At 40.2% G+C, this 17,593-nt stretch overlaps 1 protein-coding gene across 5 annotated transcripts in view; it reads right to left on the reverse strand.

Annotated features, from left to right (window-relative positions):
• Positions 1 to 17,593, reverse strand: part of exoc6b (exocyst complex component 6B) — a 98,593-nt gene that overhangs the window by 31,293 nt on the left and 49,707 nt on the right. For 3 of the 5 annotated variants that reach the window (XM_026267142.1, XM_026267138.1, XM_026267137.1), the window contains 5 exons: positions 16,710 to 16,844; positions 16,414 to 16,593; positions 14,994 to 15,023; positions 8,959 to 9,100; positions 6,451 to 6,524 (listed from right to left, as the gene is read on the reverse strand). In XM_026267142.1, the coding sequence (XP_026122927.1) occupies positions 6,451 to 6,524; positions 8,959 to 9,100; positions 14,994 to 15,023; positions 16,414 to 16,593; positions 16,710 to 16,844 (561 nt within the window). The remainder of the gene's footprint in view (positions 1 to 6,450; positions 6,525 to 8,958; positions 9,101 to 14,993; positions 15,024 to 16,413; positions 16,594 to 16,709; positions 16,845 to 17,593) is intronic. The other 2 variants (XM_026267141.1, XM_026267139.1) reach the window with 1 other exon arrangement.

Genomic DNA, 17,593 nt, shown 5'->3' on the forward strand with positions numbered 1-17,593 from the left:
GGCAACCACTGCATTTTAATCATGAATTTTGAATGATGAAATGTTTGATTTATATCAGACTATATAATTTCAAAATCTGAAGCAAAAACAGAATAACCTGACTTTAGCTTTGTAAAATTATGCAACATAAAACATTTGCACGAAACAAAAACAGCAGATGGGCTGAATATGTTGCGTCCCAATTCGCATATTATGCATCCTAAATAGAATTAATATCGAAAATAGAATTAATATGTCCAAATCATAGTATGTTTAAAAAAATATGCCAAAGATTCCCGGATGGTCTACTACTGCCGGATAGAATTCAATTGCAGATCCATGCAAACTCTAATGGATACTATTGCACACAACACATGTTATCCATGTTAAATGTCATCTGCATCAATACTTTGAACTTTTATAATGATACATTTGGTCATTTTTTTAAATGCATCATTATGCAAACACAAGAGTAGAGTTCTCAGCATGATAGACCTACGACTAGCAGATCAATATACCTCTTCATTTCTCTCCAATATGGTAGAAAATTTTATTAAATGAATTACGAATGATGTTAACTGTGATAAGATGATTGACAGTGCAGTTTAAACAGTGACAGAATGCACGTAACTAAGCAACAGGGCATCCGTTAAAGAAGTAGCTATGACGACGCAGTATGTCCCAAAGATTGCCTACTATTCTTCTACATACTCAAATGAATTTTTTCTCGTCATAAAGAGCACATACTTTTAGGGCATTTTATGAGTAGGCAAACTGGGACGCAGCAGCAGATTCACTCTGCCAGCAGGTGGCGCTTATGGTACAGTAATACAGCATTTCCTTGGTTACTGCTGTTAACACAGTAGCATTGCGTGTATTAACACTAATTTAAATGCATCATATGGAGACAAAATGAAAAGAAAATGCCATTTCTGAAAACAGTTAAATTCCCCCAAAAACACATTCATATAAAATGTTAGTTTTTTCTTCCAATACTTTGCGTAACGTGAATAGTGATCTTGTTCTGTCTGCTACAGTATTTTTTCCTCTTTGTGTCCATTTTACACCGTGTCTCTACTGGACGCTACAGTTGTCGTGACGCACCACAACAGCTAAAGTCTGTCTACACTGGATGCGACAAAGCGACTGTTGAAAATCATTTGAAATTTGTGTCAATACATCATAAATAGAACACAGCAGCAGTCTTATGTCTGGGATTTGTCGTGTCGCGCCACATCCAGTGCAGATAGCATCACTGATTATAATGGCACTATAGTGTTTTGTCAAGCAGCGCCACTCGCGTCCAGTGTAGATACTGAGTTAAATATCTCTTGCCTCTGACCATTTACAGACTGATTATAATAATAATGTAATTTTCCACACAAATAACCAGTGGGAAAATAATTGCAGTGCAGCTTGTGTGCAGACACGGAACTGAAGTGTATAAATTCGATATAGATTAATCATTGTTAAAGCTACAAACCAGGATGGGTATTTTGACATACAAAAGTATGTATTTGACTGTTCAAGAGGGCTCACGCATGTCAGAGATGTGGCTGTCTGAGAACGCTCTGTTCACACAGAACATAGCGTGCAAGTGCTCAAAGGAGTTGTCTTTCGTGTTTCCAAACGCTTCTTAATCACTTGAATTTTTTAATGAACAAGTCTTTAAAACACATGCAAATGCTAAAATGTTGTGATGACGCTGCAGTGGCCCGATCGGGCAAGTGACAAATCAGTCTACTGTCCCAAACGTCTTTCACACTGTCACCGGGCCATTGGGCAGTGCTTAATGTAGAGCTCTGCAATATTACAGTTTTTACTATATTTTTGATCAAACAAAGCAGCCTTGGCGTTTTCTTTTTTTTTATATTTGAATCTTACTGACACCAAATACCTAAATTGTATATGCTTAACACAAACACAGGGCAATATTTAAACCTCAAGATAGCCTGTAATATTTTAATTATATATATTATGTTCTTAAAAAAAATTGGCTATCAGCTACACAAATAAGGTCTTCACCTTAAAGTTTGAAAAGGAGAACAAAATTGCTCATTTTGTTACGAGAAGTCTTGTAACAGAGGGAACATTCTCCAGATTCCTTGACTCTCCAGAGGAGATTGCTGACTGAGAATTGGGAGCAAGCAGCAAATTTCCTTAAACCGCAGTGAACACTTTTCAGAGGGGGCTTCAACTTTCTGGCCCGCCAAAATGTCCCCGCCTTGCACCCTTTTCACTATGGGTCACTAACGGACTCTTGAGTTTGTTTAGCGATTACCAAAACACATGCACAAAAATGAAGAAATATAAACAGACTCCAAAATAACCCTGAGAGTATTAAATCATTGGATGGTGCCAGAACATTATAAGGATTACATTTCAATCATTCGTTTCTGTACAAGCATCAAACCCCACTTAAACCAACATAACCAACTCTGACAGCAAAATTTCACCTCAGAGCTCAGTGTTATCACAATAACATAAGAAAAGTGATGATAGAGAAAAAGAAAAGAGGAAATAAAGAAAAAAAATACTGTAAGAGACTGTGAGGAAAGGGAAATCAGACACAGCTGCCATTGGACATCTAGTTAGAATAGTATGGACACTAAGAAATTGCCCCTAGGGTTCAGAAGGACGCAAGCACAAGCCTCTAGTGGTGTCACTGGTGTTAGACTTTCAACGCCAAGAACTAAGAGAAAGGAATGGATGGGGTTAGAGAGGGGAAAAGCATTTTACATTGAATTCTTTTAACAACGTTCCAGGAATTCTAGGATAATGCCTGTGGACAGGCCACAGGAATGCTTAGCAGCCTCATGGTTCCCAAATTCACGGGACCAGGAAAACGTTCCCCCACCCCCTCTACTCTTCAATGCAGTACCCCAGAATGGGTCATGAAGGGTGGAGAGGAGAGACACAACCATAGGGGATGTAAATAAATGTCTCTCAACGATCACTCTCTATGGAAAAAATGAATGCTGGAAGCAACGGTATTCCATCTTAACTTCTGAAATCCCCAGTGGCTTTTCTGCACCTGTACCAGAGTACCAACGTACTACGAGCTCTGCAGGGTTACCCACAAAACAGAACTGACGTGAGAATGCCTTTAAAAATTACAATTGATTTAGAGAATTTATAAAGAATATGAATGTAGAATTGCTATTTGAATTAGAATGTAAGACAGCAGAATTAGAATGAATGTAAATTCATATAAGTAGTTTGAAAATATTTTAAGTTTGAAGATTATACAGGCACACAGAATGCCACAGACAGACAGATAGAATGACAGACAGACAGACAGACAGTCAGATAGATTGAATGACAGAACCATAGATTGATAGATAGATCCATCAAAACTCTCACAAAACTCTACTTAAATCAGCACTTTATATCAAATTACATTTCTGTGAGTCCATGAGGGCCTCCACATCAACCGAGGTCTGGCTGCTGGTTTGTTCCACCCCCACCCCTTGGAGCTGAGAGGAATTTGGGAAGGCAGAAGATCGAAGGCAAGAGTTGAGGCATGCGGCAGCCCCGAGAACATGCACTGCTGGGGGGCCAGCCTCACCGCAGAGGCCAGCAGGCCTCCGGCAGCAAGGCCAGCCAAGGGTTCCCAGGACCACAAACCTTTCCTAATATAATCTGCTAATATAAGACTCCTAAATATAGAACTGGAGCCTGCAGCACGCCATTTAAAATCTTTTTTCTGATTCTTTAGATTCGATTGTCTGTTGTCACTCTTTGCATCTTGCTAAAATAAATACATTTTGAATTCATTACAGAAAGGCTGAGTTCACAAAATGTTCCTGAATGACAATCAATTCCATCTTAAAGGAGGTTATTTATATTCTATATGGTTCAAGCAACTCCTGCTGAGTCCAGCTCTTATGTCATACTTTTTCCCTGTTTTCCTCAAATCTAAACTGAAGGGTTAGCTTCCCGGACTACAAAATACCCCTATTTTTATGTATGTAGGTAGCCAGGCATTCTTCATGTGCTCATGCTATTCATAATTAATTTAGCTATGGCAGATGAACCCACTCTCAAATTCAGCCGTGACATCTGAAAATTTCAGGTAGGCATTTCATTTGAAGAATCAACCAAACACCAACGTATTTAGCACTCCAAACAGCAGTATCCCCCTGCTGTGTGAACATGGCTCACGAAATAAGTCGTTCATCATGTCAGTCCTCCATCAATCCTCTTACTCTTCACCATTTAAAGCACTTTGAAGCAGAGCCTGGACGTTCTTCTTTCCTTTTTGTGTTCTTGTCTTTTCAGATAGGAGAGTGAATCCAGGTTCCAGTCTCTCACCAAAACCCCTCCCAATGCTTCCGGAACATTTCGTTGTCTATCTCCATAAGGATTGACCCGCGGCCCCATCCCAGGACCCGGGAGACCGGGATACAAACGGGCCCTTCAGGTTGATTTATCGGGCGCATTCAGGACCAGGCTCGTAGGGGGACAGAACGGTTCTGACGTCTCTGAACACCAGATCAACCCCTTGAAAAAGAGAGAAGACTGCACCTCTACCGACTTCCATCAGATGCTATTGAAATTATAATAACAATAACAGTATTAATAATGAACGATATCTTTGTAGAGAGTCATGCATCATGACAGCTCAAAAGCAAAACATGACATTAAAAAAAGCAAAATGGCTATTTTGTTCATTCTTTTCTTCAACATACTCTTTTCTCCTCTCTCTAAAAAAAACAAAACAAAGCAAAACCACACAAGCGCTTTCATGGTGAAGTCAGGTTAAAAAAAAAAAACTAAAAAAAAAAAAAAACTAAATGGAAAACAAGTGGCACTGCATCATGATGGCAGGCGGGACAAAACGGAATTGTTTTAGTGGAAGAAAGAGCTATCCGTCACTGTCTGTCAGCTCATTCATCCAGTACTCCCTGAGCATCCAGCCCATCCGTCATCCCTTCTCAGTCTCTGACACCCGCCCAGGTTGGCCACTTCAGCAACGAGGGAGGGGGTCCCAAATATGGACCCTTATAACCCCACTATTATTGCTTCCCATCCTCTCTAGATCTCAGAATTCACGAACACACACGCTACATTTTTCTTACCGGCCTCTTTTCAAACTTTCATTTGACGTGTCCCCCTAGAAACTGTGGTTGTTTGATACAACTGATGCACAACAGAATATAATTACTTTATAATTTTTACTACTATTTTATACTATTAGTTGCTGCCTACTTTATTTGGAAAGACAGTTGAGAGGATAGAAAATATGAAACAAACAGCGAGAGAAGTAAGATCGTAATCAAACTTGATTCTCCCATGTGTGCATCACTGATTTTTTAAAACTGGGGAACAAAACTGATTTATCAATATATTGCAATAGTGTCTAGAACAATTGAACTGTCTGAATTGAACTGAACTGATTGAGATAAGTTCAGTGAGATGCACAGACACTCACTCGATCGCGTTTTTTTTTTTGCAGTATGGAAGATTTGAGTACCCAAGCATGACTGCACATGAAATCCACAATGGTGCAAAATAATCACTGTTCAGTATAAAAAATATTCAATGTTTTTATGATATTAAAATAAAATCCATAGGAAAAAGGGGTTTCTTTTGCAACAAACATTAACAAGACCAAACAAAAACAAAAGTGGTTTTAGTGTGGGTTTTGTAGTTACTACAACTGTCTCTTAATCAGAGCATGGTTGAATCAAACCTAGGAGATCTGGTTATTAACTCCTGACAAAATGTCAAGTTGCTGTGTTTTGCCTTTGCATGACAGAATAAATCCAATCAATAACCATTTCTGGGAAAAGATGAAAATCGTTTCTGGAAAAAGACTAAAATTATGAGGTAAAGGAGTATGCATGCTAGGCTACAACATTTTGAATGGTCAAATGAACTGAAGGCAACAAAATCTATTCCGCCCCACCAAAGTGCTATCAAAATGTTCTCTGAACATAAATAATGGGATGAGAGAATAATTCCTTGGGCTGTTGCCTTTCTGGTTGCAACATCACCTTGATGTTCTTCTCAGTGTGTTTCAGTTTGTGTTTTTCAAGCCAGAGCACAGGCCAACATTTGCTATAAAAGGCTCCAGCTCTGCGATGTTCAAGAGTGCAGAGGTGCAAATGGGATAAGATGACCCTAAAGAACTCTCTAAAAAAATTCTTACCTTAAACCGAACGGGAGGAGGTCTTGAGGCCACCTCCGCACCACAATGGTAAATACAAAACCACCAAGGTGAATATCAGGCCAGGCCTTGGGACCACAGATATGAATACAAACACACACAGGCTCACACATTGAGGAAAGAAACCTTGAAACAAAACTAAGGCTAGCGTGGAGGTTTAGGGGGTTGGGTTTGGCGGTAAAGGGGAAAATAAGAGAAAGAAGGGTGGGGGGTGTTAAGGGGTAAACAGGGGAAAACAGAAGAAAGGGCAAAGAAGAATGAAAGAAAAGAAAAAGGAGTGGAAAAAAACAAAGACCTACTTGTCTCAAGTCGATGAAGGCGAGCAGCAGAGTGTCCCCCTGGAAGCCAGGCACCGGGCCGGCCCTGGCAAACCCTGTGGGAAAGAGAGAGGGATAAAGAGAGCAGGGAATTCGCCATGGAGCGGGAGATTGGCAGACGGATGACAGCCGGGACAAGGGGAGGACAGGGGGAGGTTCAGTGGGGGTGGGGGAGGTGAAATGGAAGGGGGCTTTGAAGGTTTTGGGGGTGCTGGCAGAGGGGGTGGAGGGTTAGTTGGGTGGTTCAGGGCAGAGTCATGTCTCTTGGTCTGCCACCGCTTTGTGTGGCCCATTGGAAAAAAATCATCATCAAACTCTCATTAATTCTCCCCCAACGTTGATCTGACAAGCCAGATAGAGGGAATGTGTGGGGACGAGGGGGCTGCCTTTACCCCGTAAACCAAAACCTGATGACGATTCCCATGAGGCCGCTCTCCCAGTTCAGTGGCGTGGTACTGAGCGAAGGGGCCGACAAAACTTGTGAAAAGCCAATGGGCTGGGGGTGTGTGGGGAGCGCAGGAGTTGTAGAGGTTTCAGAGGGCCATTGGACCTTTCTGTGCCTTTGGACGGGAACCCGTAAACAAGCAGCTTCGCCATTCTGAAAAACGGAACATTTGACACGCGGGGACAAAACAAGCCGGGGCCAGGAGAAATCCCTTTCACCTTGTGATGCTGTGTGCCTTTCTTGCCTCTCATGCAAATTACACGCCTGCCATCTTTATTTCTGACCCCCGCAAACGCTGAGCCAGCGACTGCTTACCCTCGCGCTTTTGTTGGCGCGTCTCGGTCCGAGATTCTGTCAATTTTGCGAACTTCCCACTCGCCTTTTTACAGGAGAGCGAACTGCAGCAAAGGCGGCATGGTTCACATGACGCGTGTCAGAGCGCATCTCATCAAGATTCAAGAACAGGGACCTCTAGGCTTTCACCTAACTGCCACATACCAGCATAAAGCCCTGTTAGAGACTACGCTAAGAAACCTCTCGAGGGATAAGCAAGGACAAGCTGTCAAGACCTTTATGCTCCCCAAAACTAAACAGGAAACAACTCATGATGCTCGCTCCCTTTGAATGTTCCATCGCCCGCTTGTGGTGCCATACAGGGCAAAGAGGCACAGCAGACTCGGGAAAGGCCAATCTTATCTTAACAGAGCCTCTTGTGGGCTCGAGATTAAACTGCAGTGGTATGATGACTGATAACCTTTAAGAAAAGAAAGTTATTAGAATGCATTCTAGTATATCACTGAAAGTTCATCTGTATGTACTCAATCTTAAACAAAGACATTATAAACTGAGTTACTCTTTACAACTAAGTCCAATTCCTTAGTTGATGCACTGAATATAAATTAACAGTATCATTAACAATAGTTTAACTAAACTACTAAAACTGAAGTCATATTTATTGAAGCACATATACCCCTTTCAAGAGTACAAGAGCTTGTCACTTGGCCAGTAACTTTAAAGAGACATCTTTGAACATATTCACCCTTAAAGGATTCACAATTAATGGGGTACAAAGTTCTCCTTTAATGTCCGCACCTTTAACAGTACACAGTGACTTGTGTCATTCTTTCTTTTAAAACAGTTTCCAGACATTAAAAAAGCAGCAACCAGAATACCTGCACTTTACAGTTTACCCAACTGTAACATTATTTAGGTTTGCTTGTAATCAAACACATTTTTGGGCCTGGTTATGATCAAGCTTCATGCAAAGATCCTTATCGCTTCTTGAATTCATTGTGTCTTCACATTCCCCTGCCTCCCCACTGCACAGACACATCCAAACTGTCGATAGATTTAACCACAAACATATCATCTGTGCATTCAAGTGGTTACATCTTTAAGAAGTTATTTTAGTTCTGTATTATTTCCTAAGACCAAACCTTGAAACTTCCAGATACCGTAAACACAGTGAACTCATTCACCAAGACTGTGTATGGGGGAGGCACTTTTCTTTTTACTTGAGTAGCATTTTGATTAAAGCTCAGTTTTGTGGTTTGAGGCATACAAATACATGGGGGGGGGGGGTCCAAATCAACAGTACGTGGTCTCTAAAAATGAAAGCAATCACTGATATGTTACTTATCAAGCTGACCACACCAAAAAGGCGGCATACGGTGTGACTGACATGACCGTTTTATGACATGGGTTGTTTCTCTCTCTCTGCCTGTGACCTACGTCCAATAACGTGTGCTGGCGGAGGATCATGGAAAATCCATGTTTTAGCTGTTTTAAAAGTAGCTTTAACTAGTTTTAGCTGTGGTCACATGCAAAGCCATGAGGAGAGATGATCCAAGCGAAAAGACTAAGGCGCTAGCCAAAAATGTTCTCCCCTTTTTCTCTAACTTTCACCTCAATCTCTTTAAAGTGGTGTCAAATAAAAAGTTGGTTACAGCATTGTGCCGTAAATCTGTAATTGGGCCACAACAGAATGAAGCGCAATCATGCAATCAGGTTTAAGTAGGCTTATGAATGGTCCAAGTGAAACTTACGCTCACACTCTTTTACATCCACGTTGAACTGCTGAAGGGCTCCCATAGACACTTGCCTGACATCAGCCTCCAACAGCAGCTGCAGCAGAGAGGTTGAAAGGTGTTTACAGGCTGACATACATGCCGTCTGAGCCACCTTACCCTGCAGAGCAAGAAGGAAAGGGAGATTCAATAAAAAAAAAAAAAAAACTGAGGTTCACATATGGGGTATCTTTCACATACAGTATGACCCTTTCAGGCAGTCGGTAAAACTATGGACATTTATTTGAATAAAGTTTGCATGTTTCGGTCCTGATTTTCATCCCTGTCAAACTGAATCTCATGTGAAACTCCTTTCTTTCAAATGACTGGCAGAGTCTGCTGCAGAGTCTGTTGCATTCTGGTCTCTAATGTAGTCTAGTCTCCATGAGCACGGACGCATATACACAGACACGAAACACTACTGATATTGTATTTACAACCAAACAAGTCCATGCTTTCATGCAATTCCACAAACATAAAAAGTGGAGCTTAGCAGCACTCTGGTGGACATTTAAGCCGGGAGAACCGCAGTGCTGTTTAAACATCAACACACGTTCACCATCACACATGCAGATACACACACAATTCCAGATCCAAGCCGAAAACCTCAAATATGCCCTTGTCTGCTTTCCAGCGCCTTCCTGACAATCAGGCTAATACTTCAGGGGAGATCCAAAGCTATTAATATGACACTAAACCTGAAAGAAAACAGCAGACTGGAGGGCCAAGAGTCTATGCGGTATTTTTATCTGATGGGGTCAAAAAATAAAAACAAAACACCATTATACAAGAGGACTTCCTGCACAATGGAAATAACTGGGCAAAAAATCTAGTGAAATGAGGGAGGAATACGCAGTAAATCCATAGCATAATCCATTTTTTATGCATATTTTGTGCATGTGAGATGGGCAGAGACTGGAAGGAAAAACAGAAATCAAGACAATGCCCCCTTTGCTTTAAAGTCATCTCATCCTTTCCTCTTCTGTCTTTCTCCAACTGCCATGGAAATTCCACTGTGGTCATTTCTTAATTGAAAGTCACTAGCATTAACTAACCAATGCTCAGGTTAAATTAAAATAAAATAAGCAAATGTTTAAATATCTTAATAAAATATATATATACAAAAATCTAATAAAAAATAAAAAGTATTTAAGCCACACTGAATGAATGTCACTGGCATCAGTGATGGCATCAGAAAAGCAAATAATATGTGACCTATTCTTAACTAACTTTTCTGAGCCAGATCTAACCAACTACTCCAAAGTTGTTCATCACTTTAGCTATGGACATGTTTTCCACTTGCTCCATCTTTAAAAAGGAATTCCACTTCGACACTTCCACATTGAATGAAATGAACCTCATTTTTAAAAGTGTCTTAAGTTCACAAATACATGTCAAGGTCACTTAACATTGTAAGCGTGTACCAACAGCTGCAGTAAAGCCATAAGACTGTTGTGACATAAGTTGTTCTTACAGAATCAGACGCCGAGAACTGGGGAGGGTCAGCATCACCATGCAGATCAGTTGGCCATATTGCTATGAACTTCACTTAGCCTAAGGCTTCTTTGAAAAACTGTCATATAAAGTATACAGTACAAACACACACCTGACCAACAGAGACCTGAATGGTTCAGGTCAGGTGGGGTCAAGAAGGAAAAGAGGAAGATGGAGAAGTGTGACGTGTATTGCGTGGGGTCAGGTCCCATGTGTAATTGCTATAATCCATCTCCAGCAGCTTCTGAAATACCTATGGCCTATGTGTTAATCTTCAGATGACATGGATATAATGAGGCGAAAACAGTTTAGTGTGTTCGGCATGATGGGTACCGAACACGGCTTAAATACTGAAGAACAATCAGCACAGCTACATATACGTACACACATTGCCGTAGTATTCAGCCAGCCACTAATCAGGCTGAAGCACTAACTAGGCGATTATAGATGATTAGAGTGCATGCTATGCACTGCAGTGATTAAAAAATAAACACGCTTGTTTTCCGGCCTACCGTCTGTGTATGTGTAATAGCCATAATAAATCACAGAGGCCAAAGTAGTAAGGGGTTTGTTGTTTCTGGTCTTCATGGTGGAATGAAGACACACATGGGTACCTGTCTCCTACTGGGGATACACTAATCACTCATGAGTCATTTGGTCTGATTGGAGTGAGGCGTTTGTAAACTCAATGTGGTAAGCTTTGATTTTTTGCAACAGAGTCATAACTGAGGATTGCACAATCGTGGAGGGGGTGAATAGATACTCCTTAAATATTGATCTGTAATTTATATGTGCAAGCTTTTTTTCTGCTGTTCAATTAATGAAGAAATTAAATCATTACTGCACTAGATTACTTGCGGGAAGTTTTTTTGTCATTCCTGTGAATAAAAACATTGCGTAATGCTCTCCTCCATTTTTTTATACAACTGGACGTGTCAATAAGCTTTTCGCTGATTGGTTTGTGCAACAACGCATCATGCAAATTTTCTGCTTGAGTTGAAAGATGCAGAAGACGCAACTGAGGTGACAATCACCCAATGCAATTTTGCATCTATATGTGTTTTTACATTGACTTTGTATGTAATCTACTTGCATGAATACTTAAATTTGGTTAGCTGGGTCAGTGTTTTGTGATTTCTAAACCGATGAGCGCATGACTGCACATCCAGAAATAAGGTTAGATTAGGGTTTGGTGTAGGGTTACATGTATGTAATTATGCATCATTAATTGTTATTATAATAATAATAATAATTACATGTAACGTGTAACAAGGACACCTTAAAATAAAGTGTTACCAAATTCGCTTTTGGTGTGCACACAGAGTTGCTGGACAATAGCAAAGAAAATGACTTAAGACCAACTGGAATTGATCAATTTACATTTCTAATTTAGTCATTTTATTATTTATTTTAAATAAGTATAATTTTTTTACGATTTCAGTTTTTTTACAGATAAACTGAACTAAACAGTGAACGACTTTAGAAGGCATCACATTAAATTGGCTGCCTTTGAAGAGACTAAAATAAATAAGTTGTAATGACTGTAATGAATTCAAAATGTTGAAAAAGATGATGTCTAAACTCTTGAACAATAGTGCATGTATCAAATTGCGTATCATAAGTTCATAAGTGAAGAACATTTATTTGGACTGAAAACAGTCAAATTCTCAAGCAATTAATCTCAGATGCACCCATTTACCGGCTTCAGCCAGCCATATATAAATCTGAACAGATTAGCTACTGTCAACACTTAAACACAGGAGCCTTCGTTCAAAGATATGTGTGTTTAGGATCTGATTTAAACAGTTCTGCTTCGTATGGCACACCCCTCTCACAGTAGCACATTTGTTTTACAGTTCAGGGCAGGGGGATGTTAACAATTAGCTCAGGGGCTCAAAGGAGGGAGCGAAATTAAAAAAAAAAAGGAGGAATGGGTGAAATGAGCGAACAGTTAGAGGCCCCTTGCACTCCTCTCCAGTCCCCTTAATTAAACAAAGGCTCATCAAAGCCCTCATTAAAAGCTACTCAAAAGCAATTGGCTGTCAAAATAAACAGAACACATGGTACAGTGAGACAGAAAGAGAAACAATAATAAAGCAAGAGAGAGATAAAGAGGAGGTGGAATACTAGAACAAGGGGTTCTGGACAGCGCGCCAAAGATGGATTTCTTAATAATAATATGTTTGAAACGTCACAACACTTCTACAAACAACCCCAACACACACCACATGTGACCCCAGAGAAAACTCAGCAGAGAGCGCAGACGCTCTTTCATTGCACTCATATTTCAAACCCTCCTGCTTAATTATGCAACACACACCGATCCCTGTTTGTAAAAACAACGAATGTACACTCACGATATCCTAACAAGAAGCAGAGACTATCGCTCGAGGAGAACCGAAGCCTGTCTGCGCTGATTACGCTCCAGTCGGAGGAAGGGTGATAATATGTGTTGAACTTTTCGACACCATGCTGTACCGTTCCAGCATTTCACAAACACAAGAGGAAAACTGAGACGGCAGCCAATGAGTTTGGAGCTCAAATCATGTTTTTAGTAAATAATGACAAATAGTGTTCTTCTTGCAAGGTGCTTGATGATATTGATATGGAAGGCCTTTCGGTTACCTCTGGGTTTCTACAGCTACAGTACAGTAGGCCAAGAAGCAAATCAGAAATCCAACACACACTTTGACACCTTGCTTTGGAAATGAATAAAAGAGCTGTTTGAAAAGTTTTAACAAAAGCCAGGTGAAGTTTTCAACCAGAAAAAACAGATGACACTATGTGTGATCAAAACAGAAGCTGTGGATCCCACTATTTGAAAGACATTATAAAGATTACCTGCCTGACTAAAACCACCTATTAACACTATGCACATTTTAGGATACTATATTAAAAATACTGAATGGAAACACTCAAAAGAAGGAAAATAATAAATATATATCATTCAGTATAGACTTTTTTTTTTTTGCATGAAGACGAGATTTTCTTTGAAATGGAAAGGCTGCTTTTTTTGCAATGTTTTAAATTAAATTCTATTCAGAGTCAAAAACACCTAATGACGAAGCAATCTTTCCACTGTTCAAAAGTTTGGAGTCAGTATGATTTTTTTAAATGTTTTTTTAAAAAAAAAGCCTCTTTTGCTCACCAAGGCTGCATTTATTTAATCAAAACTACATTTAAAAACAGCAATAATGTATCAAATATACATTTACTGATGTACCAAAAAATATGGTATTTTAAAATACAATTTATTCATGTGATGGCACAGCAACATTTTAGTAGCCATTACTCCGGTCTTCAGTATCACATGATCCTTGAGAAATCATTCTAATATATACTGATTAGCTTATCAATGCTAAAAACATTTGTGATGCTTTATAATGCTAGATCAGCATTATTTGAAATAAAAAAAATATAGTAAAATTACTAATGTTAATGTTTTTTAATGTTTTAAAATTGCTCAACAGAAGCATTAACTTCTGTCAAAATAAATAGATAAATCAAACTGACCACAAATATTTGAATAGCAGTGTAAGTTGTTGACAGTAAATGTTGGTGATTTAAGACAACGCCAGCAACATCAACCATTGGTTATGCAATGAAGCTGAGCAGAGTTCAACTTCAGGCAAACGTACAGTGTAAAGTAAACAGCGACTACACATGGGAGAGCAGACAGGGGAGCTCATGTGATCCACCTCATACATGTAAAAAGCAACAATCAAGATTTTGAAACAATACCAATACCAAATGAAATAAGAAACACACAGCCAGTGATACTAGCAGACAGAGTGGACGTCTATGTTGTGACTGCATAAGACACTACAAGATAAAGCAAAAACACTGAAGATGGCAAAAACACTGAAGCATGTCAGTTTATGAACAGAACACCACATAGAAACAGCGTGTTATGGCACAAAAAAGGCTCCACAACCCTAAGTGACCTGCCAATAATTCAGTTCCATCAAAAAAAAAAAAAAAATACATTTTTTTCCCCCCAATAAACTTCAGGAAAAGAGTTGACATCATGATTTTTTTTGTTTTGCCTCAACCCATTTATAAAACTAGTGCTAAAATCCTGACTGGTTCCTGTCGTTCTCCCTGTTCTTTAGTGTACATGAGCAGGCCTGGGGTGTTTAATACAGGCCTTAACATACTTGGACACAGTAAATCGCCATCATATGATCCTTTAAGTTGTCAGTACATGATTTTATGCAAAGATCCGTTTTCAAAAAGCTTGTTTACTCTGCATGTAAGTGTATGCAAAGTAACTGTTGGTGCAGGGTACACAAAAACTCACACCATTAGCTGAATTTTACAGTAAAGATCTACAAACAAATTCTAGAAACCTACAGTAAGCAACACTACTGTCACCTCATTTGTGTTCCATAACAAGCATTAAAACATCATCCAAAAATCTATGAGTGGGTCAGATGAACACCAGGCAGCATGCGGAAGTACTGTGACGAGAAATGGCCAAGGTTATGCCTGAAGTTAGACCACACTGCAACCATACTCACCGGTAACGTGGCGTGCTCTATAGCATTGCCCTACAGAAGATAGACAGAGACAAAATTCTGGTCAAAGGTCGAGTGCATGACTCCACCGGAGTTCAAATGAAGTCGGTCATCGTCAGCTTGGCCGAACGGTTTACGATCGACACTGAAAGTCCCTCTGAGTGTCAAAGAAGGTTTGTGGTCAGGTGGGAGAGGCCGAGCAAGCGAGCGTGACTGATGGGACTGTGGCTTTGGAGTCATTACCAGAGTTTTTGGCTGTGAACTTGATTGCAGGGCCGCTTTCACACACACAAAAACGATCAGTTCTTGACCTTTCCTGAAAGCCATCAGGAGTGTAAACTGGGGCTGATTGAAACAGGATGCACTATGTTCACATGCAGAGCTGGAATGTGCAAACACAATAATATAAGCGGCATATCTGGAAGAGTACAAGATCGTTTGACTCTACGTGTGTTGTTCGGTGTTTTGTGTGTACGTGCGTGTATGCGTCGACTGAGAAAGTGAGACATTCAGCCTCACCGTAACCCGACCTGGGGTTGTACAAACATTGCCCCCTGTTGGTGAAATCCAGCCAACAATGTGAGGGCTGTCTGCAGTGAACTGAAAGGGTCGTGCTTCTCTGTTACTGAAAGCTTAGAAAAAGGGCAGTCAGGAATTTAAGAGATTACAGGAGCGCAGGAAGCCGCATTACTGCCACCAGCCCTGCATCAGAGACAATCCCAGCCAGTCATGCAGACACGGGAAGGTGTTTGGTTGAGGCCCGTAGGAAATAAAACTCTTAAATTCTTTGATTATGAGAAATCCCTCATGACAGGGGTCAGGGCCGGGCTGTGCCAGTGCAAGACTTCCTGAACCAAAGCTGAAACCTAAGGTCACGCCACACAATCTCTTTAACTGTAAATCAGCTGAGCCACACTGGGGCTTGCAAGCCCAGAACACTGCAATCCTCTTACTTGCTATGAAAATACTTAGCTTTCCATCAAAGTTCAAGTGTACTGTTGAGTACAATCTCCTTTAAAGTGATGGTGTCAAATAGGGGAGACCACAGGCTCAGGCATGTTGGGTACAAGCATGGATTATGGCCTGGGCCAACAGAGTCAGTGCACCAGGACAATTCAGCTTTAGTGAGCATGGAAAATCTTGCCAATCCCAAACTTTTAAATGGTAGTGTGTATAAAACTGAAGTAAATAAGCAAAAGAGATGTAGAATGAGTGCCACCCTAGAAGATATCATACTCCTTAAAAATAGAGTTGGTTTAGATTTGAAGTAAAAGTTGAAAGCTGCAATATCAGGAAGGATAGAAAGCCAAATTTTAAACCTTTTCTTAGCGGTGTCCGGACAATATTCAGTTATCTTAAGTAATCATGTAATTAGAGTGCTTTTACAAAAAAATATTAATAAGTATGTTAATGAAATACTCACGGGCAAATGAGTGAACACTGTAAAGGTGCTACAGAGAAAAGCGATGAGATCACTCAGGTAGTCACTGGCCTGCCCACCGCCCTGTGCTGCCGTCCAATCATAATCAGCCAGCTGCAGAAACTGGTCAATCTTTTGATTTAGGTTAATGTAGATCTCCTCTTCAGCAGCATGTCTTGCATCCTATACAGACAGAGAAAGTGATCCCTAACCAGTCACAATATGTTTTGTAAAAACACTGAATAATAATCCACACAATCCATGTGTGTAGGGGGAGGGTGTGACATGCAGGTTCGTACCTTGAAGGTGGAGGTTCCATAGAGTTTGGTGGCATTAATGGTGTCAGGAGGCACATTGGTTATGTTGGAGATGAACTCTTCTAGGTAGTGACAGGACTGCTCCAGGTGAGTGGTGTTGATGATGATCTGAACCAACTTTGGGAATCAAATGTGATTAGTCAAATTATGTCGAATCCATTTTTGTCTAAATCAGTTTTTACTGACAAAGCGCAATTAGTTATATGCATGAAAAGGTTTTGCAGGTTTGTGACAATGAAGACTGGAGTAACGGCTGCTTAAATTCAGCTTTGCCATCACAGGAATAAATTACATTTTACAATGTACTGGAATAGAAAGCAATTATTTACAATTTTAATGATTTTACTGTTTTTACTTTATTTTTGTTAAAATAAAAGCCGTCTTAGTGAGCATAAAACTTCTTTACCAACCACTAACGTTTAAGTTGTTAAACTTAATTTACAGTTATGTTGCTGAATCAGCATCTTTCATTGGTACAGGTACAACATTTAATAATAATGCAGAATATTTTCAACTGCATAGGTAGTACAGTAATCACAGAGAAAAGCAGTGATTTGGGGAAAAGATTCTGGAGGTATGAGTAATAACAACCAGCAAAAGCCCCAAGTGTGGGATTAATTCCAAAGGGGAAAGGGCATAGAGAAGAAGTCAAGGGTGCGTTTAAAGGGACAGAGAGAATCTGTCTGTGGGAAACAGACCTGGAGCTGCTCTATGTTCAGTTAGCTGTTCTGTGGTGCGGAGTTTGAGGTCCACAGGCAGGGCAAGGCTGTCAGCAGCAAGGCGCTGAGGCACATTGCTGCTAATTGAGCCCAGACCTTTAACTTGGACCCGGTCTTCCCTCCCTCTCTTTCTCTAGTCATGGTGCA

Source organism: Carassius auratus, chromosome 7 (assembly GCF_003368295.1).
Source record: "Carassius auratus strain Wakin chromosome 7, ASM336829v1, whole genome shotgun sequence".
NCBI classification, from domain to species: domain Eukaryota; kingdom Metazoa; phylum Chordata; class Actinopteri; order Cypriniformes; family Cyprinidae; genus Carassius; species Carassius auratus.